We start from the raw sequence: 23,239 nt of genomic DNA on the forward strand, positions 1-23,239 counted from the left end.
ACCCTACCCCAGGGCTCGAGGAACACAGGTAGCCCAGCTTCAGCAGCACCTAAGTGTAGATAGGTTTTAGAAATATCTTTTATGTGCTGAGTTTTAATATAACCACCCTTCACTGGGTCTGATGGTGGGAGTCAGGCACCCAGGGAAAGATGGATGTTTATTCCAGGCAGGGACACAGCTCACCTAGATGAAGGGCTCAGATAAAATAAAAGAAGCAGAAAGAAAAACTAATGAACAAAAGCTAGATGACATCATTTTCCAGGTTTACATCACTCATCTGTGAACTTGGTCACTTACATCACAGAACGAAGACAAGGTGGTCTCACTTGTCCTTGGGTTACACCCTGCACAAGAAGCAGGCAGAGCCAACATTATAACACAGAGTGGGGAGGGTGACGTGACATTGGGCCGAGGGCACCAAGTGCTGCAGTCAGACCATGTGGCCCATTCTGAGGGTGCTGAGTTTCCTCCTGCCCTGACCACTTCCCTCTACGGCCTCGAGCAAAGTTCTGACATCTTAGTTATGCCTGGGAAAGGGTCACTATCCAAATTATAGGGTGAATGGGAGGCCAGCTGCCCTCTTGCCAACACTGGTCAGACAAGAGCTCTGGCCACCCTCCTGGACAGTTAGGCCCCTGAAGGAGGGAGGCCATGAACCAGAGAGTGAAACCTCCAGGAACCAGGAACAGAAAGGAAGAAGAGAACCTGAACCATGACAGCTACAGAGCCACTAGCCCACCCCAAGACCACCCACCTACACACAACTGTTCCATAGGAAAGATAAATGGGTTTCTATCCTGTAAGGTGATTTTATTTTTTAGTTACCAGGAACATGGGCCGGGCGTGGTGGCAAATGCCTGTAATCCCAGCAATGGGGAGGCTGAGTTAGAAGGATCTTTGTGAGTTCAAAGAAAGCCTGGGCTACAAAGTAAGCTCAAGACTAGTCTGAACTGCATGGTGAGACCCTGTCTCAAAAAGACAAAAAAAAAAAAAAAAAAATTACCAGGAACATAAAGTATATTGAATGGCTCTAATCATACACTGTGCATGTAAAACCAAAATGCTTAAATGTAAATTTCAATTATTTCATTCAAAATCCAACTAGGAGAAAATGTATAAGCTGCTCAACTCTTCAAAAAAGTTTTTTCCACGAGTCAGAGCAGCTGAGGAGGCTCTGAATATGCTGACTATACTCTGCTGATCCCCAGCCCCAGGGTAAAAATGGGGAGACACCAGCAGTTGTGAAATGTCATTACCCTAACCCTCGCCTACCTTCCGCTCTTTCAGCAACGCCATGCTCCTCAGCCATTCCTGGAGGTTGTGGCAAGGGCCTCCCTGCTTCCAAGGCCCTTTTCTAGCCCTGGTTTGTGCTAGTGTTCGTACCTGCTCTGTGATCCACCCAGGACAGCAGCGCCTGCGGAAGCTGGCTGCGGCCACTGCAGATGTGATCTCCAGGCCACAAGGACCTTGCAACCAGCTCCAGCCCCTGCTGACACACACAGCCGCTTCTCAGGTGCCAGTGGACTTTCCGACCCTATGCATCCCATGTTAGGAAATGCAGTGCTTAAAAAATAAAAACACATTATCCTAGTGGCAAGAGGGTGCCGCAGGGAGGTAAAGCACTGCAAAGGAAGCACTCAAAAATTAACATTAAGATTTAGGTGAAGGATTTATTGATTATCACAATGATAAAATTACATTTCTCCCCAAAACAGATGCTCAAATCGAGCCAAGGAGAAGATATTGCACTGCTCATTTACAATTGAGCCAAGAGCCAAGTATTGCACTGTTCATTTACAAACTCCCAAAAACTGCCCCGGCATGTCAAGATTCCTGACAGCAAAGGTGCCTGACTTCTCCAGTTTTCTGGTTAATCACCAGCACAGGGTGACAGGTGCTGACGGACACAGTCCCCACGCTGCCCTTGGTTGCTGTGCCTCATTCAGCCGACGAGGCCCAAGAACTGGCCCAAACAGGAAGGACTAGGAGCTGGCGTCCTTGACCTCTTCGCACTGTCTGAGACTGGCCCTCCCGGCACGTGGAGAGGCACGTGAGTCCACACTCAGGGGGTGGGAGAGGTAACCTTTGTTCACAGCTGACTGCCCGCAGCTGTGCTCCTCCAGAGTCAGTAACACCCGTGTTCATGCCCAGTCTTCACGTGCCCTCTGCCCACCTCCAGCAAAGCTTCCAGAGCCTCTGTTTGCAAACCCCGACTTTGCTGTTCAGACCGCTCCCATAGAATGGTCTTTCTTCCTCTGATTTCTACTTGGAAGAGGCAGATGGGCCTTCGGTGCCTTGTCACAGCTGATCGAAGTATAATATCTTCTGAACCTGAAAAGATGGTTTCATGCTCTGTGGCTCAGGATTTCCCCCTGGATGGAAAAACCTTTCAAAAAGACTTAAGGCCACTTGTGCCTCTCTCTGTGGACCGTAAGTGCTAAGTAATTCCAAGAGCAAAGTTCCTCACACAAGCACACAGGAAGAGAGCCTCAGAAGCCAGGACTGGCTGCGTTGGCCACCCCTGGCCTAGCTTAGCACTAGGCAAACTGGCCAGGCCCCAAACACTACTTCCCTGATGTGGCACCGGGGGCGGTTTAGGCAGGACCTTCATCCCCAAGGAGTCTGGGCACCATTCAGGAGTCCACGTGTGATTCTCCTGTGACCACTAACGTCCAGCTGACAACGGGTACAGGCCACAGTGCTTTCGTGCTGTGAAACCATTTAATGTTGGGCTCAAGCCGAACAGCTAGAAATCCCGATTGTCCTTGAGCACTGCTCAGTGATGGGAGGATGCACTGCCAGCTCGCCCCACAGAGAAGGGGCAGGGAAGGGCAGGCTTTAGGGACCATCTCTCAGCCTGGACCAAAAGTATGAATGCTATCAGCTTCATGGCTCACTGGCTGTGTGACCCTGAGGAGTCTTTAATCTCTGTGAACTTCGAATTCCTCGCCTGAGATGTAAGGCCCCTCCCTCGCTCCCCTGAGTGACTGACAGGCACAGACCCCAGCACAGGGTCAGGCAGAGCAGGAGCTGTTCCTAAGGAGTTCAGCAGAGGGATCCAGTAGTGGGAAGCCACTAGGGGAATACAGGCTACACACACCGAAGGGCGACAAACATATTGGTCCCATTTGTCATCTACCCACAAGGGCCACAGACCCGTGATGAAGACAGAGGCCAAGGAGAAAGGACCATCAGGAATTAGATCTGGCCAGATAAAAGGCCTTGTTACAGCAGATTGTTCGAAATTCTTCCTAACAGCTGACTTGGCAGCTGTGGGCATGTTCCTGGCCCGACCCCACAGACCTCTCCCGTCCTAAGGGCCGTGCTTCCAATTCTGTGGTGCTAATATCCGGGCCCGGTTTTGTTCAAGTACTTGTAACACCTTCTCCATGTTGTGGTCTGCCTCAATCACCTGGAAATGAAACACACAGGTCACAACCTCAGGTGCACTGACCTCCAGGTCCCCCTCCCTTCACAAAAGAAGACAGAAATGGAAGCAGGCGGGGTAGGCAGGGAAAGGAAAAGAAGCCCAAGGGCACAGAGAGGTCAGAGCCAAACAGCACCTAGCTCTAGGGTGGTCTACACTCTCAACTAGATTTTCACGTCTAAGTCCACAAGTTATCTTTGCAGAATGGTTTTATCCTCCTCATTTTACAGTTTCTACTTTTATAAAGAGGAAAAACATAAAACTTCTTTAAAGACCCACCATAGTGATACCTCCCTTGCCTGTAGCCTCACTACCTGCAAGAGCTAGAAGAGTGCACAGCCCAGAGTCATGCACAGAAGCTCATCACCCACAGTATGGTAGCAGCACTACCACCTGCCTACTGGAGAAATCTGGGCCAGAAAATCTGAACCCAAGGGAACAAGCACTGAGAAACACTGACAGGACGGATATATTAGGACCATTAGAAGTGACATGCACCAGTAAGAGAAACAGGTTACTGTGAAAAGCAGCGCGGGAACTCAAGGACAGCAGTCACCGGGACACACAGTCCTACACACCTCAGCACCTCCCAAGGGCATCCCCGTGTCACAGCCCAGAACAGCAGCTCATGTTCCTTCTGATGACCCTGAGTCACTGAGCCAAGGTGAACTGAGGCTCTGTGTCATCCACTAAAGAAGGAAGGTCACATCAGAGGCACCACGGTCCCCAAAGATCCAAACCCCAACCCAGGTCCAGAGGCTTCGGGCACCTGGGGCTTTTGGGTCAATGCTGGGTAAGTCACATGTTACACATCACTAGCTGTGATGGCACTGGGACAAATGGCCTTCTCAGGTCAGTCCAACTCACTCTAAGACTCAGTTTGGGAATGAGGACTGACAGAGACAGGGATCTTTTCAGCCTTCCCATACTTCTCCTTCTGGCTGGAAGGACTCAACTCTTCCCCATCTGCAGAGGCTGCCATGCCCTGGGTCACTCTTCCCTAAAGAAGTCTCTTGCCTGTGAGGGGTCTGACTTACCAGAACAGGGGCTGCCACAGGGAAGAGGCTTCCTGTGACCAGCCACTCCTCATAGAGTTGGTGAATGGCCTCCAGGTACTCCTGCCAGAGAAACACAAAGGCACAGGCTGTCGGGAGCTCGGGAGTGGGGAAGGGGCCCAAGCTCTCCCTCCAAAGACCTGGGCAAGTGGGACAAAGCCCTCAGCGACCACAGAGCAGTGACGTGGACTAAAGAACCTGCAACAGTCAACCTGGCTCAGATGGGCAGCAGTGAACATCACGTGGGCTAGCCGGGGCATCCAACAAACAGAAGCACTGCCAGCCACCCTCTTCTGCTCTGCTGGGGTTTCTGACTGTGAATACTGGCCCTGCCCCTGGTGCCTGAGTCAAGCCAAGTTAAAGGCAGAACTGTTCATGTGGCTTCTCCCGTTTCCTGCCACTTCTCCAGCAGCAAGGTCCCAGTTCCACCACGTGGTGAGCAGGCGACCTAGCCCTGGGCAGCCTCTCTCTGGCTTGCCACCAAGCAGACTATGACCTTCGCCCTGCTGCTCCCACCCACCAGACCATTTGTCCCACAGAGATTCTGCAGACCATGGACACTACCACCTGCAGGAAGCCTGGCAAGGGGAAGGGGTGCAGATGCTTCCCCAGGCCAACCATGTCTCCATACTGGGTAGCCCTGGACACACGTACTCTCCCACACACCACCAGTGTATGCAGGCATCCACAGGCACCTCTTCAAGTGGTTACTCACCACCCCAGAAGTTCTCCTGTAAACCATGCTACTGCTTGAGCTCTCCCAGGGCAGCAGGAGTTGGAAATGTCCTACAGATCTTGTCAAAAATCATTAAGACACGAGCTTGGATAATGCCTTAGAAGGACTCCAGACTTGGCATTTCTTGAGAACATCCAGGTCACCACATAGAGTTGCTGTGTCCCATCACAACATGGCCTCACTGGGCCCGGTTCAATGTGCTCCATCCTCCAATGACTCCTGCCTCACTCTGAGATTCAAGGGAGCTGCCCATCGAGGCTGGAATGCACCTTGCTGGTCTATGGTAAAAGGAGGCCGAGCAGGGCCTCGGGAATTAGACAGGCCTTTCAGGGGCCCCAGTGCACCCCATCCTTAGTGCAGAGTCCCCAGACAGCCCACTGAATGCCTGCCCAGCTTCTATATATCTGCAGGGGCAGCTGCTCCCATGAGGCATTCAATTCAACGTTAACTGAGCAACCACTCAGTGGCAGACCCCAAGACACATGCAGACGGAAGAAAGGGAATCAGATCAAATCTTAAAAGGCTCACAGTGAAGCTTGGGGAGCAAAGGCACAAGGAAACACTGTCAGTCCACGTCCAAAGGGCGCTCATCACAGTGAGCATGGGGGGCAGGGGAGCCCAATGGAGGGAAAGGAACAGAAGCCTTCCCAGAGGATGTGACATCTGAGCTAAACTTTAAATACAGGGGAACCACTGTGCAAATGCACAGCTGCATTTCTTCAAGGGTGTGTGTGTGTGTGTGTGTGTGTGTGTGTGTGTGTACACATGCGCACGCGCACACAAATATTAAGCCAAACTTGCTCCTTATGGCCAGAACACTGAAGGCAGGGAGTGGCGGGAGATGGTATCAGAGAGGAGCCTGGAGAAGCGGGGAGGTCACATGGGCTCCCGCATGTCATGACACCAAGTGGGGACTTCAGACAACACCAAGGCACTAATGGGTCCTGGGCTGGAAAGCTGCGTGAGGGCGGTTCTGTATTTGAAATAGCACCAATGCAGCAGCCAGGAGGATGGACTTTGAGAAAGACGTGGGGACTAAGGACACAACCAGGGACAGTCCACCCTGGTACAACGGTCCTAAATGGAGTTGATGTGGCCCTAGGCCAGAAACTAGGAGAGCAAAGTACCCCAGTACTGGGCAGGCACTACCAAGCACCACCTCCACACCAGCCGAGGCACTGGGCTAAGCACTAGCTGCAGCAAGGCATGACTGGGTTGGTCTGGTCCTCGTGAGACTCATATTCCAGGGAAGACCGGACAGCACAGATCCAATCAATCTTTAGGAGGTGGGACAAGCAAGCCCTGGCCTTGCCAAGGTGGGGAGGGGATGAAAGGAAGAGGTGCTTCTGCACGGGGGTGCTGAGGCCTGAGTCAGGCACCACAGGAAGTGAAGCAGCTCTGCACGTCCTCTTGGCTTCCAGCCACTGAGGAAATCAGAGTTCACATTCTGTTCCTGTCCCTCTCTGAAGACAAACACACAATGATGTCATGGCAGAAGGGGTGGCGAGGGGAAGCCAGGCTGGGGCAGAGTAGTTTTCCGGCTGTTTTTGGCCTCTTACCAGCGGAATGACCTTCTCCTCTTCCCTACACCTCATCTTCAATCTCTGGTAACAGGTCTCAGGAGTTGTCCGGAGATAAACTGAAGTTTAAAAAAAATATATTACTCTAGTCACTTTATTCATGGCTTGGGAGAAACAGCCTAGGGAAGGCACATGGCCCAGGCACGGGGAGCTGCAGCCACAGCTCCCAGTAAGAGACGAAGACCAGGGATCACTCAGAGCTTGACCACTGGTGTTCTGTGCCCAAACAGGTACCTTGCACCTCAGCCTCCAACTCTCATTCCTTTCAGTCACCAGCCCCACAGGGGCCCTGAGAGGTTGGGCACAATCCCACCCGCAGACAGAGTCTGGCACAGAGCCTGGCACATGACAGGCTTGGTAAATGTCCAGTTTCTGTCCTTCTCCCTCATCACCACCCACAGAAGCCATCAAATCACAAGGATCCGGGTCTGAAAGTAGCTGACTCAGAGGAGGACAGCTTAATGAATCAGGCCAGTTCCTTTCTATATGGGTCCAGAAACCCCCAAACCCCATTTGCCCTTGGACAGAGATTGAATGAACGTGAGGAAGGAATTACCAAAGGCGAGTGCCCTCTGCCTAATACCCCTGTGGTGGACACAGCAGTGTCCGGGAGGGAGGGGCAGGAGGGCCCGTCTTACCTATCAGGTCAACAGAGACATTCATGTTCTTTACAATCCAGTCAAACCATTCACACAGAATCACATAGTCCACTTCGGGCATCTTCCCACTGCAGTGAAAGTTCAAGGGTTTACTCACTCATGAGAAAGTTACTGGGCTGTGCTGTTCCCATAAAAAGACCTACAAATGGCTCTCACTAAAAAAGGTATTACCCAGGGGCTGGGGATTTAGCTCAGTGGCACAGCGCCTGCCCAGCAAGCACAAGGTCATGAGTTCGATCCCTGGTACCGGAAAAATAAGTAAATAAATAAATAAATAAATAAATAAATAAATAAAAAAATAAAAAGGTATCATCCAGACCGCAAGATGGTCCATAAGATGTTGGAGTGATGACAGGACCCCCTAAGCCCCTGACCTCCCATTGGCTGGGGATGGTTTATGGCAGTGATGGTGAACTGTTCAGAGACTAAGTGCCAAACTGCAACTCAAAACCCACTTCCTTGTCACAAAGTCCCAACATGGCAATTAAACCCGAAGACTGAGGTTTTAATTTAGAAAAACAAAACACATTCTACCTTAACATCTTTTGTCTTAAAAAGAAAGAAAACACAATAACAGGTGTGCCACAGGTTAGCCACAACTGGTTTATAGTATAAAGCAGAAAGATCCAAGGCACAGGCATTTGGAATACAAACTCCAAGCAGGAAGACACTTTAAAGTTCATTCCCTAAAGATGGACACAACATTCAGCTTGGGAGGTGGATCAGCAAATCAATTTCACCCCCCGAAATTTATGTTGTGGAAATAATCATGCACTACAACACTAAAATAATGAAAACCTAAACCTTGCTATATGTATGTATGAAGAAACGATTTCATACAAAGGATGATGTAAAATAATACTTACTGACACGGAAAATGCTTAAAATCTAGTGCTCAACGAAAGAGCAAAATACAAATCTACACACAATACGACCCCAACCATAGTTTCAAAATATTCATCCACGTTTTGAAATGATGACAAAAAATATCACCAAATGTTAACTGTGCTCTCCTCTGAGCTGTAGGACTATAGCAGACTTTCTCTTTTTTTCTCCTTTTTTTATCTCCTTATCTTCCCAATGTTAACAACATACTAGTTTTCAAATCAGGAATGGGGGTAGACAAGTTTCATTATATATTTTAAATTTAACTTGAAAAGCAAGTAAAGAGCAAGGAAGGAAGAGCCCAAGAGTAAGGAGAGACATGGTGTCTACTCCTGGCATTCCTGTGGCTGTCATCTGCCCTCAGAGGACACAGACAGGGAAGAGACAGCAGTGGCTGCAGGTGGCTGGCATCTGGCCCAGGAAAGGAATGCTCCCTTTTAACATCCTCCACCTGCAGCTCCACGTGGGACCCACCCAGCTCTGGGTATGGCAGGCTGCAGTGCAGGGAAGGAGAGTGGATGCACTGGGCTGCTTTGGGGAGCTGCCTGGGCAGGGAGAGAAGGGCAGGGCCTAGTACGGGGCTCCTCCCTGCCCAGTTACCATGGCTTGTGTCTAGCTGTCCCCCCAAAGCCTCATGTGGTCATAGGTGGGGCTTCTCAGAGGTGACTGGATCTAGAGTGTGTGATGCTAAGATTAAGGGTGTATGATTACTAAATCAGTCCACTGATTGGTCTGGCTGTGGCTAATAGGAAGGTGTGGCTAATAGGAAGGCCTCCCCTGCATGTGTGTACTACCCATCTAAGGATGTGTAGCCCAGAGAGAATATAAGGGCTGCTGTCACTTGTCACTTGCTACCTCTTCACTTAGCTACTTTGCTGCCTTCTGCCTACCATGAAGTGTTTCTCCTCTGCTATTCCCCTCTGCCATGCACCATCTTGGAGCCAGTTGATAATAGACTGAAACCTGTACAACCTGTGAGTCAAAATAAACCATTTCTCCTTTAACTTTGGGTGTCAGGTATTTTGTCTCATCAACAAGCAAAGTAACTAAGACACCAGCTGTGGCCCAACTCCAGCCCACTGTGGGGACGGCAGGAGGAGGTAAGAAGCTGAGATGGTTTGAGGAAGGTGCACTGGGAGACGAAGTGCACAAGCAGCACTGCTTTGGGGCCAAAATGACAGGCCTGGCACAGACTGGAGGGAATGTTCTCCTTTCATCCCTGAGATCTCCAGAGCAGAGCTGAACAGAGCACCAGGACTAGTAACGGGCAGACTTCAGCAAGGAGACTAATGTGAAGAAACGTGCAGGACTGCCAAGACACCCACCAAAATTGGGCAAGCTGCACGGGTGTGGGGCAGTGTGGACTGGGGGCATGAGGGGAGGACTCCCACAACACTGCAGAGGGGACCCCAACTCAAGAAAATGCTAGCCCTAAAGTTAAGGTAAGGACTTGGTGTCACAGGTTGGTTGGCTGAAGACAGCTGGCTGCCCCCTGCCATCCTTTCCTCTCACCTCCCACACGCCTTTACGCACCCCACCCACACTTTAGTAGGCCCCGAGTCCAAGGGCAATCTTCTCCCCTGCCAAGGGACGTGTTCAGGCAGCCAAGCCAGGACAGTGGATTCATGCGGTGCTCCAGGGGACTGAACTTAACCATGACGGGGAGGAAGGTCATGCAGAGGCTTAGGGAAGGCAGTGTTCTCTCACTCAAGGGAACCACTGGCAGGAACCTGCCCTGGCTCCAACCAGCAGGTCAGAAGCATTGCAGTGCCACAGTTATTTTGTCACCTTGAAGAAATCATGCAGTGGACAGGAAAGAAACACTGGGGAAAAAACACAGAAGAGCCAGAGCCACCAAATTAACAGCCAGTGGCAGCCTCATTGTTCAGGTTCCTTTACATCAGTTTTCAGTTACTGCTGCTGAGAGCACTTTAGTTAATGTTCAAGACACCAAGTCGTCCCCTCCACACAATGTATTTCCCATCTCTGGGAAAAGAAGACAGAACAAAACCCACTCTGAAGAAGTAAGGTTTTGCAACAAACAAAGCTGATGATCAGCCCCTCCTATACTCCAGCACAACCAGGCTCATAATCCTGGGGACTGGGTCACTTAGCAGCCTGGGGAAGACAGAGCTGTCCAGCAGCAGTCTCCCAAGTTACTGGGGCTGCGCAGCTGTCACACTCGGCTGCTGGAGGTCCTCACACAGGCTGCAAATCCCGAGTCAACCGTGAAACGGCACCAAAATTCATGACACAGAAAGCACAGTGCCACGTGGGCACGGAGGTACAGAGCCATGGCAAACGGGGAGGGGCACACCTAGGTGGGGATGGGGTATGAGGTTCCGGAGCCTCAGAGCCACCGATTCCTCTGCTCCAGCAGGTCTCATGAAATCAACTGGGTGGCTAGGGGGGCACCCCACCTCACCGCCAACCCAGCTCAAACCAAGGGCTTCTCCCACAAGGCTGTCCCTCCCTTCCCAATGCTCCTCTCAAAAAAGGGGTTCTCATGGGGTGGTCTCCCTGACAGGCAGCACACCAGACCCAGGGAAACCATTCCAAGACCGCCAGGAGCCATGTGCCGCAAGGTACTGGAGGATCCTGGGGATTGGTCATGAGCCACATGAGGAAGCAGAAGCCTGGACTCTGATTCTGAGACATCAGGATCTGAGACATTAGACATCCGTTTTATCCCCATGTGCAGTTTCCTTTTAGAAATTCTGCCCGGCCCCACCCATGTCTACTTTCAGCACAGGGATTCTGACACCCAAGACCACGCAGTGCCTCTATCCCTGTAGACCAGAGGGGCAGCACCTCTCCTCAGTAAACCTACACGACTTGACTCACTACAGCGCACCCAGAGGTCTCACAGCAACCCTCCCCTTATCCCTTATCCCTCGGCAAAGTCAAGGTCTGGGGCCCACGTGAGTTCTATAAACTGTTTTTCCAGGCACGATTTACTACAACTTTTCCCCGGAGGTCTAAGAAGCCTCCAGTTTGTTTGGGATGGACAAAAACAGAAACCTCACATTCAAACACTAGTTGCCTTATATACATGATTTCCTTCTGTTTCACAAGACCTTATGAGGCTAGTTTGGGTCCCAATTTACAGATGAAAAAAAGTGGGGCAGAAGAATTAGGTCCAGTTCTGTCTGAGCCAGGCTTCTGATCATCACTCACCCTCCATGGTCTGTCTGCTACAAGGCTGTCCTAGATGGAGCTTGGTGTCTTGTGGCATGAACTTGAGGACAGCAGGCTTAGAGCCCATGGTCTGGACCTGAGCCACGGAGGATACAAGCCCCAAGGCCGGCGGGGAGGTGGGAAGACCTTTGTGCTGTACCAACACGCCAGGTGAGTCAGTTACCCAGCTGGGCCCCCTCAATTCCTTTAGTTCTGTTCTCAGAAAAGGAGGGGCAGGGAATGTTGTAAAACCTTGATATTTCATTACTCAGCCCTTGGGGCTGGGCTGCAAAATTGCCTGTGGCCTCTTTCAGCTACAAGAAGCTTTCTCACCACTTTCTGCTTTTCATTTCGGCCCAGGGTGCCCACACCTCAGTTTCCATCTTCAAGGACACCACGTAACCAGAATCTTCCTCTTCAGCAATTAACACAACCCTCTCAAACCCCTGACGGCAAAGCTGCACTCACAGCCTGCCCACTCCAACACTGCTGGGGGTGGAGGGCTGGGCTGGAGGGTGTCGGAAGGGGAGGAGGCGGGTCTCTCTCTCTAGGTGAGCTCTTTCTTGCTCAAGGCCCAAAGGGCAAGAAGGTTCTTCAAGAAATTTTGACTTGGTGAAACAGAGAATTCCAGTCGTGTGTACATGGGTTTTTCTAGAAACGAGCATGCAACTGCGGACAGCAAGGCCACAACCTACCATACTCCTATTTGTCTAGGCCCCTAAACAGCCTCAATCAAGGTTTCCAGGGCTTCTGAGGAAAGGATCAACTTCCACAGCGGAAAGGGCTGCAGCAGCACACCCCCACACACATACACCTGGTGACAGGGCTTCCCATCACAGCAGGATAGGAGGAATTTACCTTGAGCATCGTAGGAAGTGAGGAAACAAGCTCCCAGGCAGGAGATAATGCCCCACACATGCCAGTACCTGGCTGAACTCCCACAGGCAGGAGGCAAATCCTCCTGTTCCAGGATGGGCAAACAATAGCGCTAAACTCAATTCTATGCCATATTCAGTGTAGGGTCAAAACAATTATAGATACCCAGCTTGACATGACTACAGCCATGTTGGTTGCAACTACCATTTTGCCCACCAGATGGCCCTGGTGTGCATCCCAAATCGAACGGGACAAATAAAGTCATTAAGACAGTCAGCCAAGTGCAGCAGGCCAGCCACTGACCACCAGACTCTCTGACACTGGACATAGTCACAGCTTTTGAGAAAGCCCAGCTACATTCCAGGTGACAGTGGCTCACTTTTGTCTAGCTTAGTAAATGAGCCTCTTTCTCCTACATTATAGGCTGAGCAACTGACCTGTCTTGCTGCTGCCCAAAATATATCCCTCTCCAAAAGCCTGTAACAAATTGTACTGTGTGTAATCCTGGACATGTCCGCCTCTCTTTTGTCTTTCAGCACTGTCCATTTTGGGCAGCTGATTCTCACATGCTAGGATTGGGATTTTTTTCTGTATTTCAGAGGAGGGAGCAGAAACCTCTTTTTAAAAGTCTACTTTCTCAACAAGCACTTTCCTGTGGCTCATCCACTGCGCTGAGGGAAGCTGGAGCTGGAAACAGAGTAACCACAAAAGAAGCCCAAATTCTACTGTTCTTCCCATTCACTCCTCTGTAGCTCTGGCCAAAAATACTTTTCACTGTGTCTCTAGAGAGAAGCCCTACGTCTGTAATCCCAGCACTCGGGAGGCTGAGGCAGGAGGATCACTGCAAGTTCAAGACCAGCCTGGGCTTCATGGTGAGTTCAAGGCCAGCCTGAACTATGTAGTGAGATCTTGTATCAAAAAAAAAAAAAAAAAAAAATGAGAGAGCAAGAAAGAAGCTCTGCTGGGCACGGTGGCACATATCTTTAATGTCAGCATTCAGGAAGCTGAGGCAGGAGGATCGCCACAAGTTTTAGGTCAGCCTGGCTATACAGTGAGTTCAAGGTCAGCCTGGAACACACAGTGAGACACCAGAGAGAGAGACAGAGACAGACAGACAGACTCTTCAGCCTACTCTAGGCCTGGGAATTAACCACAAACTTTCAAAACAAAGATAACACAACAAAACCCCCAATAACCAAAACCTAAAGCAGTAACTGTGCAATGAAGAATGAAACGCAGGCCAAGTGCAGGAAACAGGATATCCTGCATAGTTAAGTCCTCCATCCTAAGGCTCTTGCCCTTATGACCCCAAAGGCCCAGTGAGGCCCGAAGGAAGCCACAGCAGCAGGGCTCCCACGGGAAAGGGCCAAGGTGTATGGACAAAACGCTGCCCGCAGACACCTGGCTGGTGTCTTCTGCTGGGCCTTGTTCCTCTGAGTTAGGCACCAAAACCACAGGAGCACCTCCCCTGGAGGCCTGCTGGAAATGCAGATATCGAGACACTGCCCAGCTGCTCTAAAGCAGGGCCTGCGTGTTAGTGGGTTGCACAAGAGAGACCGGTAGCAAGCCTGTGTAGAAAGAGCCAGGGTCTCCCCTAGGGTCTTGAACCACAGGATTTTCACCCTTTGGGGCTCCAACGAGCCCTGAGCCTTGGGCCAGAGTGAGAGAACTGTGAGTCTCTCACCACTTCCTCATTCCTTGCTTTCCCACAGAGCAGGCTGCAGAACACCTTCCCCTGCCTGAAACAGTCTCACATTCTCAGCAAGGAGTTGGCTTTGTAATTCCTTCTCAGTTTCTCATCTACCAAAAGGCCAACAGCCAGATAACCAATACAGCTCCTGTCCCTGGTCCCTCCTGTGACCCTCAACCACATGGGTCAATGCCCCTAGTCCAGGGAACACAGGAGCTGGTCCTGGTCACCCATGAATCGCCTGCCTTAGGAAAGCATTTTTCAATGCTTCTTGTCCTTGGTTCTCTTCCTTCCCACCCTGGGGACTCTGGGATATGTGGTAAGGGAAGGGGTACTCCGAGTGAAGATTTATTACAGATATGAAGGGAACATATAATGGAACAGAATGAAAAATAGAAATGAATTCCTAGAACAAAAGAGAACACTTAGAAGACATTTCCAGGTTGCTAACAAGTTGCTGCTCTGGGCCACAGGGGCTGGGATGGCAAAATGGGCAGGCAGTGCCCGTGGGAACTTCCCTCTGCCTCTGGAGGACTTCGCAAAAAGGGTCTAAGGATCATCACCCTTTCCCAGCCCACTAAAAACTGTGGTGAGTGGCCACATCACCCAGGGTGCCACAGGACTGCCAACAGCCTCTGGAGTACCCAGGGCCACATGCCAGCCAACAGCCTTTGGCTTCTGCAAGGGTCTCAGCAAGTCCTCAGGGGAATCTATGTGCCTTTTGAATTTGTATAACCTTGAAACAGAACCAAGAACACAAACAAGAGCACTGACGTCATCTGTGGTTCACTGCCCCATAGATATACCTTGTATCAAAAAAAAAAAGGGAGGTCAAGGGAGGCATAAATATGAAGTCACTGTGACAGGAAAACAGCCAGAGAAAGAATACAGAAAGTTATTCTCTCCCTGTACTACCCACAGAATAGCTCAGGGCAGGGCCTGTGTTATTTAAACCAATGCCACAGCTACAATGGCTGGGAAATACAGAACTGATTCATCAGAGGCGTGTGATGAAATGTAGTGATGAGTCACCGAAGCTCACAGATGTCAGCTAAGACTGTGCCCTGGGATAAGCAAAAACAAACAGCTCCTCGGGACAGTGCTTGTGTTAGGGGGACAGGTTTGACAAACCCTACAAAGGTCATAGATTCAAACTACGCAACTGTTCCAAAGGCTATTCAGAGATGGACCATGGGACTCAGCAATAAGAAATGGGCTCAGAGTTTAGAATACTGGTTATGTTCACAATGAGCAAACTCCATCCAGGACTGGGACCCTGCTGTTACGGTTTGTATCTACACATCCCCCAAGAGCCCAGCAGGAAAATGTGAGGTCAGAAGACAAAGCTACCATCAAAACTTGCTCTAGCTCCCTACCCTGACCCACAGCATTGGCTGATATTCAGAGCTGCCTGAGGACCAAGGATTTGGGGCAGAGCATCTCCTGTTGGGAGTCACACAGATTCCAAACACAATCCATGAAAGCTCAGGACTGGCAGCCATCTTTTTAGTGGCCCACTCAAAGGAATCCATGTGAAATAGAGGGCCAGGGTCTAGCGGGTAAGTTGTACTACAGACCACAGAACATTCAGTAGTCAGTGAACAAATACTGACCAGGAGCCTGCTCTGTGCTGGTCCAAGTTAGGCAAGTAAGTAAGATGCAGTCCCTCTCCTTGAGGAACATGGTCCAGTGAGGGGTGAACAGTGGACACTTGAATAAAATGGACTAGGTTGGACCTTCCATTTTGCAGGCTAAAAATGGTCAAATGTTAATACTTTATGTGATTATCTTACATATCACTAGAAAATCATTAAGAACAGCAAAGGGAGGGCGTAGGTATCTCAGTGGTTGAGCACTTGCCTAACATATATAAGGCCCCAAGTTCAATCCCCAGTCTCACAAAAAAAGAAAGGAAGAAGGGAGGGAGGAGAGAAAGAAGAGAAGAGATGAGAGAACAGAGCAGAACAGAGCAGAACAAGGGGCTCAACCCATCAGCACAGCGGGGTGGGGAGGGAGGGGAGGAGAAGAGCTGCAGAACTGGGAGGGAGGGGCCCTGCACTCTGCCATGGAACCCCCTAAATCCTCCCACCTCCTAACCCCGGGTTCCCATGACCACACGACCAATGGAACGCTAGCCAATTGGAAGCAGAGGCCTGAGAAAATGCTCATGTGTCTTTGTTTTTTTTTTTTGTACCAGGAATCAAACTCAGGACCTTGTGCTTGCCACACAGGCACTTGTGCTACTAAGCTATATCCCTGGCCCTCCAGCCCATGCATCTTGGCTGGGGCTTTTACCCTCCTCTGCCATTTCCCAGAAATGTGAACACCCAGGCTCATCTGCTGGCCCCAGAAGGGACTTGATGGGCATGAGAAATAGAGCGACATTGTCGCGGTCACCCTGGCTAAGACCATGCTAGCCCAGCTGACCCCGGACATCTCACAGCAAGGGAGCTGCCCAGCCACCCACCCTGGCTGACTTGGCAACAAATGCAGGTAGCTACTGCCAGTAAGATTGTGGTTGTTTGTTACCCAGTGTTACGGTGGCAACAGATGATTGATACAGTAGAGCAGACACTTGTATCTGTCAACTAACAAACAAGTTCCAACTTCCATTTTTTTTAAATTAATGGTTAAATAAACTATACATGGTAAAAACTACAGTACCTTTTATAAAGGTTTTCTACAAAAATGTATCTTGCGCTATGAATCGACCTCTCCATCAGTCGTACTGGTGACATCTAAAGGAAAAACAAAAAGTGATTAACTTGGGTGAAGAGGAGGGAGTCGGGAAGCCTTTAAAGGTCTGTCCCACACCCCAGCTTTATCCCCTCATCTTCGCTGAATATCAGAACCGAGACGCTGGGGAAAGCGGGGAGGACCTGAGTAGAAGCCCAGTCTGACGCGAAGATCAGCTGTGCTCCTCCCTCTGCCTGACCACCCCTGCCCTGAAGTTTCTGGGACAGTGCAGGAGCAAGGGGCTGAGGGTTCACCACAGATGCCTCTTTCCCAGTAAAGGTGAACTTCAACCAAAATGTGGGGAGACCCTGGTGAAACTGCCAAGTTTGCCCACCAAGGCGCACTGCAGGGGAAGGGGAGTGTCAAGGACCTAAACAAGGTGACTCTGCTGTAAGAAGAGCGCCTGCGTGTTGGAGACCAGGCTGTACAGGGTTAAGCTGCTGAACACAGGGACCTCTGGCTGTGCTGGAAAAGAGCACACACACCGTGCTCTGAAGTCAAGACAACCACAGTTGAGGCAGCCAAGGACATAGGCTGCTGACACTTCCGATTCCAGAGCAATAAAGCTTAGCAATCAAACAGTTCTCTGAACTGGCAAAATTTACTAATTGGAGAAGTCTCTGAACTGACTCCCAAGGTCCCGCTCAGGTCACCTTCCCATGCTTGCCTCAGTATCTCCTTCCTTTGTTTGAAACCAAATAAATATGGGCTGTCCAGTGGAGCTCTTCATCTTTACTCCTGAGAGAGAATTCTGACTTCCCTGGATGCTCCAAAAATCATACTACTGGTCTCTGTTATGTAAGCCATTCACCATCCACTCATTAGGAGATTGGGCCTAGGCCAAGACCCCGATACCTGTGTGCCAGAGATAGCGCGCCAAAAGCCCTGGGGTGAGGGTGGCATTCCTGGACCTCTGACTGTAGAAACTGGGAAGGACTTGTCGAACCCAGGAGGAGGATGACAGGACACTGCCTCTCTCTGCCAGGGTACCTACATCCTCCCCAGATGACCTTTCCCTTCATCCAGGGTCCCTTTGGAAAGAGGAGAGGCCCTTCCCTTAACACCAAGTGGACAAACTGCTCTCATGGGGGTGGTCCATAGCACCTGTGGACCAGCAAATCAGACACGTTCAAAGCCATAACCCAGGAATCCCCTAATTCTCTCTCCCTGCTTGTCTCCCTGTCCCTCCAAACCTCTACTCACCATCTTCCTCTCCACCCTCTCTGTATTTGCAGCTCTGCTTACCTTCCCTGGCTCTCCTGCTTTATTCTCCTAGCTCTCACTGTCTCTGCCTCTTTAGCAGGAGATTTCCATCTGGGTCCCTTTATAGTCAGGTATTATTAGATACAATGTAGGTTTTCAATTGACTGCCCGCTCAGAAAAAATAGGGTAAGCCAAGGGGAAAAGCACTAACTGCAGATCCTCTGATCTGTGTCACATTTGGGGAGAGAGAAATTTATCTTCACCAAAAAGGTCCTCACATCTTCCAATGGTAAAAGACACAGATTCGTGTTAACAGAACAATGCTGACTAAAGCTCCACATGCTGAGACTTGGATCAAACTGCCCAGCCCAGTAGCTATACCAACCTAACTGGCTACAGATATGTCCTGTACCTATCATGAAGAGCCTCTAACACGGATGTCTTCAGTTGTGCTCACAGTTCTGAGCTACGGGTGCAAGCAGGGTCTCCCCAGCCATCCTTCCTCTAAGAGTCTGTTCCTAGTCACAGCCCCACTAACAGGAGGACCTGAGCAGCACTGTTGCCCTGTGCTCTGCCCCAACACTTACGTGAACTGGGGCTGGCCACTGGCCCAAGATGCATCAGATTCATTCAAGAATCTGAACTAAGAGCCAGAGCCAAGAAAGTTTGATCAGTGGTTCTCAAACATGCAGACATCCAAAATGTGTATTGAAGGGGCTGGGGACTTAGCTCAGCGGCAAAAAGCGCCTGCCTGGCATGCGCAAGGCCGTGAGTTCGGTTCCCGGTACCGGAGAAAAACCAAAAAAAATAAAATAAAATAAAATAAAAAAACAAAATGTGTATTGGAAAGCTTGATAAAACACATCAAGCCTCATCTCCAGAATTTGATTTAGCAGGTGAGGGGTGGGGACAGAAAATCTGCATTTCTAAAAGTTCCCAGTGATACTGCTGCTGTCACTGCCAGCCCATACCACACTCTGAGAAGAACTGAATCAAATGCTATTGAGCCCAGCTGTGGTCAGGTCCCAAAGCTGCAAGCTCAGAGCAGTATTAGGGTGGCCACCTGGCCAGCTGAGGCTGGCCCTTAGAGAGCTGAAGGATAGGTGACCTTGGCCGAGACAGAAAGGCTGTGTAGCACAGGGCCCTTATAGGGCTTCCTGCCAGCAATTACAAACCCCTAATGTGAAGAAAATTTTATTTGGCAAGGCTGAAGCTGAGTATCCAGAACATACCTGAGGACGAGTGTGCTGGTCCAGCATGGTGAGCTGCACGTATGTCTGCAGCGTGAGGCCCCAGCGACAGGCATCACGGTACATCAGACCCTGCAGAAGGGAGAATGCAGCATTTTATGGCAACGTGGAATCTGCAGGACCCTGGTCTATCTGTCACTAAAAGCCAGCTAAAGAGACCTACATGGGACTGGGCTGGAGCCAGAGGTGAACCCAGAATGGTAGCAGAGCCCTCAAAAAGGCCTGGACTGGGGCTGGGGATTTAGCTCAGTGGCACAGCGCCTGCCTGGCAAACACAAGGTTGTGAGTTTGATTCCCAGTACTGGAAAAAAACCCAAAAAAAAGCCTGGACAAAGAGAGATATTAAAGCTATTATAGGACAGCCCAGTGACAGCTAGACCAGAATTTTCCCCAGGGACGATGCATTCAGTCATTCAGTAAAGGTTCTTTGAGCCGCCTGGGATCTGTTCTCCATCCAACAGGTAAAGTGAGTGGGTTAAACCAGTTCTTGTCACCCACCCTGCTCAGAACCTTCCAGGGGCTCCACATTACATTCAGAATGCGACCCAGTTCCTCACCACAGTCCACAGGGCCCTTGAGACTCACTGCCACCCCCTCTCATCTCCTACCAGTCAGCTTCCAACCACATAGGCCAAGCAGGGCCCCACCTCAAGGCCGTTGCATCTGCCATTCCTGTTGCTGGAATGCTTCCTTCAGATGCCCACAGTGCTCCCTCCCTCCTGTCTAGATCTCAGCTCAAATGTCACCTTATCAGACTGTCCTATCTAAAACAGAAGCCTACCCAAACCAAGCGTCCCATCACTAGGAGATGCAAAATATCTTCTGTTCCACTCATTAATCTTACTCTGTCCTTTTTGGGGTTTTCTGCTTATGTTTGCTTGATGCAAACTTAAGGCACTCCAGGGGTCGGCAATGAAAACTGCAGACCCTCTTAAAGGCAGGTGTAGGAAAATCTCAGAAAGGCTGGGAGCCAAATGGCTGCAGCAACAGACATGCTTCAGAGAACCAATCAGACAGAGCAACAGACTGATCACAAAAATACGTATCTTGCTCTTCTGTCCAGAAGATGTAAAAATGTTGAGTCTGTTGTACTTTTTTATTATTCCATTTTCAGTGGAAATGCTATTTGGATCAAGGATACTCAACCTTCTGAGGCTGTGATTCTGTCCAGTGATGTGGCACTATAATTCCTGACGTGTGCTAGTTGTCCCACCTAATAATCAAACCCTGGTTCCTCCCTGGCTTCTAGAGAATATGGTTTTTGTTACACTGGCACTCCATCTGTTCCCACAGGCACACAGGTGAAATTCTTTTCGTATTTCTGTGGGATTCTTTATTCAAAAGCCCTGAGAGCTTGCCTTATTCAAGTAATACCTTTTCACCTGCTTTAGCTTTCTTCATAGTTCCTATCACCACCCACCACAGTCTACATCTGTCTCCTGCCTTCCCATACTAGAGTATCAGGAGCAAGAGAAAAGGGGCTTCGAATTGCCTACTATCCCAGAATCTGGAACAGTACACACACAGAAGGTACACATTCAGTACTGGCTGAAAGAATAAATGGATAAGCACCTTCTAAGAGCCTATGCTCAAGCAAACAACTGAATAAAACAGACACAGGCCCTACCTGCAGTGGAACGCAGAGTCTAACAAACCACACGAGATGGGAACCACACCACTAAAAATGAAGGAGCTGCACAAGTTTTCAAGTCCAAGGCTCAAACCTAGATCTGTCATGCACCAGAAGTGTGACCTTAAGACAATTTAAGTTGCAGTTTCCCCAACTGAAAAGTAAGATGAGTTATTCCTATGTAATGGGAGCCCAGAACCAACATCCCTTTATTAAGTCCTCTTGGGCAGGAGCCAGGTTCTATCCATGTCTTTCAAGCAAACAGAGCAGTCTTCTGAAAGGGAGAGGAAGGTGGACACACGCAGACTCCAGCTCCTGCTTTCTAGGTCCACCCTGAGAAGCAGACATGTGGCTTCAGGGAGAGCAAGAAGTAGCCAGTTACTGGATGTAAACCAAAATCCAGGGTTAAGCAAAGAAGCTGGTGTGATGGCTTATGTCTAGATGTCCCCCTAAAGCCTCATGTGGTCCTAGGTGGGGCTTTTCAGAGGTGGCTGGATCTACAGTGTGTGACGCTGGGATTGTGTGACACTGGAATTAAGGGTGTATTGTTACTAACTTAGTCGACTGATTGGTTTGGCACAGTTCTGGGTGCGGATAATGCGAAAGCCCACCCTGGGTAGGATTGCTACCCACCTTACTGGCATGTACCCTGGATAGGATATAAGGGACAGAAAGAGGGCTGCTGCAGTGGCTTGCTGCTTGATACTTCACTGCTTTGCTGCCTCCCTGCCTTCTGCCCACCTGAACTGTTTCTCCTCTGCAATGCCCCTCTGCCACACTACCCTGACTTGGAGTCAAGGAGCTAAAACCTCTACAAACTGTGGGCCAAGATAAACCTTTGCTCCTTTAACTTTGGGTGCCAGGTACTTTGTCTTAGCAACAAGAAAAGTAATTAAGGAGACGTGGGCTCTGACAGCCATTTGGGATGACTGCAGATAGTGAATGTGAGGTCCCTTGGCTCTGTACACCAGCCCAGACCTCAGAGATTTCACCTCAGGATCCTAATAAAGCACTATTTTTTGCTTGTCCCTCCTGTTCTCCTCCAACTCAACTAATAATGAGAAAAATATCTGAACAGGCTTGGGTTCAGGTTTTAGCACCACCTTCTCAGGCACTTAAGAAGAAGCCAGAGCAGCGATGGGGAACCTTTTCAAGACTACCAAACTGCAACCCAAATCCCACTTATTTGTCACAAAGTGCCAACGCTGCAATTAAACTTGAATACTGAGGTTTTAGTTTAGAAAAAAAACAATTTAAAATAACATGTGCACCACAGCCTTGCCAACACAGAGCTTGAGGTTCACAGAAGAAGCCACTCACCAGAGGATTGTGGCCTCGGACATTTCTCCACTTGGGCACAGGCTCCATTAACACCTGGAAGAAAAGAAAACACTGAGCAAGTAGCAAGTAGTAGTAGCAAGCTGCTACTGCCCAGCTAAGCTCTGTGCGTGTGCAAGTGTTAAGAAAGAAAGGCACTATCAAGATTTGGCTGCCAAGGGTGGGCCCAAACACCTGAGCAACTCCCTCTGTGAAGCCACAACTCCATCTAGATGTGGCCTCCCCATGTAACTTCCAGAAATGACCTGAAGGGTGAGTGACCATCCTAAAGCTGACCAGTTCTCCACACCACAGAAGAACCAAAGGGCATGCTCCTGAGATAGATACCCTGAGCTGGGATCTGGCCCTACCACACACTAGCCATGTGTATCAGTCAAGAGCTCTCCAAAGGCAGAACCAACAGGATAAATGTAGAAATAGATACATGAGAGGGAATTAGTTAGGGAAATTAGCTCTTCTGGAGGCTGAGAACTCTATCTTATTACAAGTAGTCCGCAAGCTGGAGTTTTTGAGATACTGGTAGCATGGCTCAGTCCAAGTCCAAAAGCCTCAGAACCAGTGAAACCAATGGTATAATTCTCAGTCTGAGGCTGAAGGCCCATGAACTCATAGAGCCTCTGGTCTAAGTATGGCCTGAACTTCCAAGGCTGGACATCCGGGACTTCTGATATCTCAGGGCAAGAGGAAGCTCCAGGAGAGAGACAGAGGGAATCTTTTTCTCTCATTTTTTTGTTCTATCCAGGCCTCTGGCCAGCTGAATGTTCCACTGACTCACACATCAATCTACCTGGAAATATCCCCCAAACATACCAAAACAATGACTGTACCACAAGTTGAAAATGCACTTAATACACTACTGCACATCAGAGTACAGTTTCTACTGAATGGTATGGCTTTAGCACCACTGCAAAGTCAAAAAATCTCAAGTCAAATCATTTTAAGTTAGGGACTCTGTAGTCCAAAATGAGAGATACAGTATGTACAAAATACACATCAG

At 49.7% G+C, this 23,239-nt stretch overlaps 1 protein-coding gene across 6 annotated transcripts in view; it reads right to left on the reverse strand.

Annotated features, from left to right (window-relative positions):
• Nucleotides 1-1,644: 1,644 nt before the first annotated feature.
• Nucleotides 1,645-23,239, reverse strand: part of Tk2 (thymidine kinase 2, mitochondrial) — a 30,352-nt gene continuing 8,757 nt past the window's right edge. For 4 of the 6 annotated variants that reach the window (XM_005388462.1, XM_005388466.2, XM_013516242.1 and 1 more), the window contains exons 4-10: nucleotides 22,225-22,278; nucleotides 19,257-19,346; nucleotides 16,750-16,823; nucleotides 7,437-7,525; nucleotides 6,778-6,857; nucleotides 4,465-4,545; nucleotides 1,645-3,412 (exon numbers count right to left, since the gene is read on the reverse strand). In XM_005388462.1, the coding sequence (XP_005388519.1) occupies nucleotides 3,314-3,412; nucleotides 4,465-4,545; nucleotides 6,778-6,857; nucleotides 7,437-7,525; nucleotides 16,750-16,823; nucleotides 19,257-19,346; nucleotides 22,225-22,278 (567 nt within the window). In that variant the 3' untranslated portion in view covers nucleotides 1,645-3,313. Of the gene's footprint in view, nucleotides 3,413-4,005; nucleotides 4,117-4,464; nucleotides 4,546-6,777; nucleotides 6,858-7,436; nucleotides 7,526-16,749; nucleotides 16,824-19,256; nucleotides 19,347-22,224; nucleotides 22,279-23,239 lie in introns of all 6 variants that reach the window. The other 2 variants (XM_005388463.1, XM_013516240.1) reach the window with 2 other exon arrangements.

The sequence above is a fragment of the Chinchilla lanigera genome, unplaced genomic scaffold (assembly GCF_000276665.1).
Source record: "Chinchilla lanigera isolate Chin_1 unplaced genomic scaffold, ChiLan1.0 scaffold00032, whole genome shotgun sequence".
Lineage (NCBI taxonomy): Eukaryota > Metazoa > Chordata > Mammalia > Rodentia > Chinchillidae > Chinchilla > Chinchilla lanigera.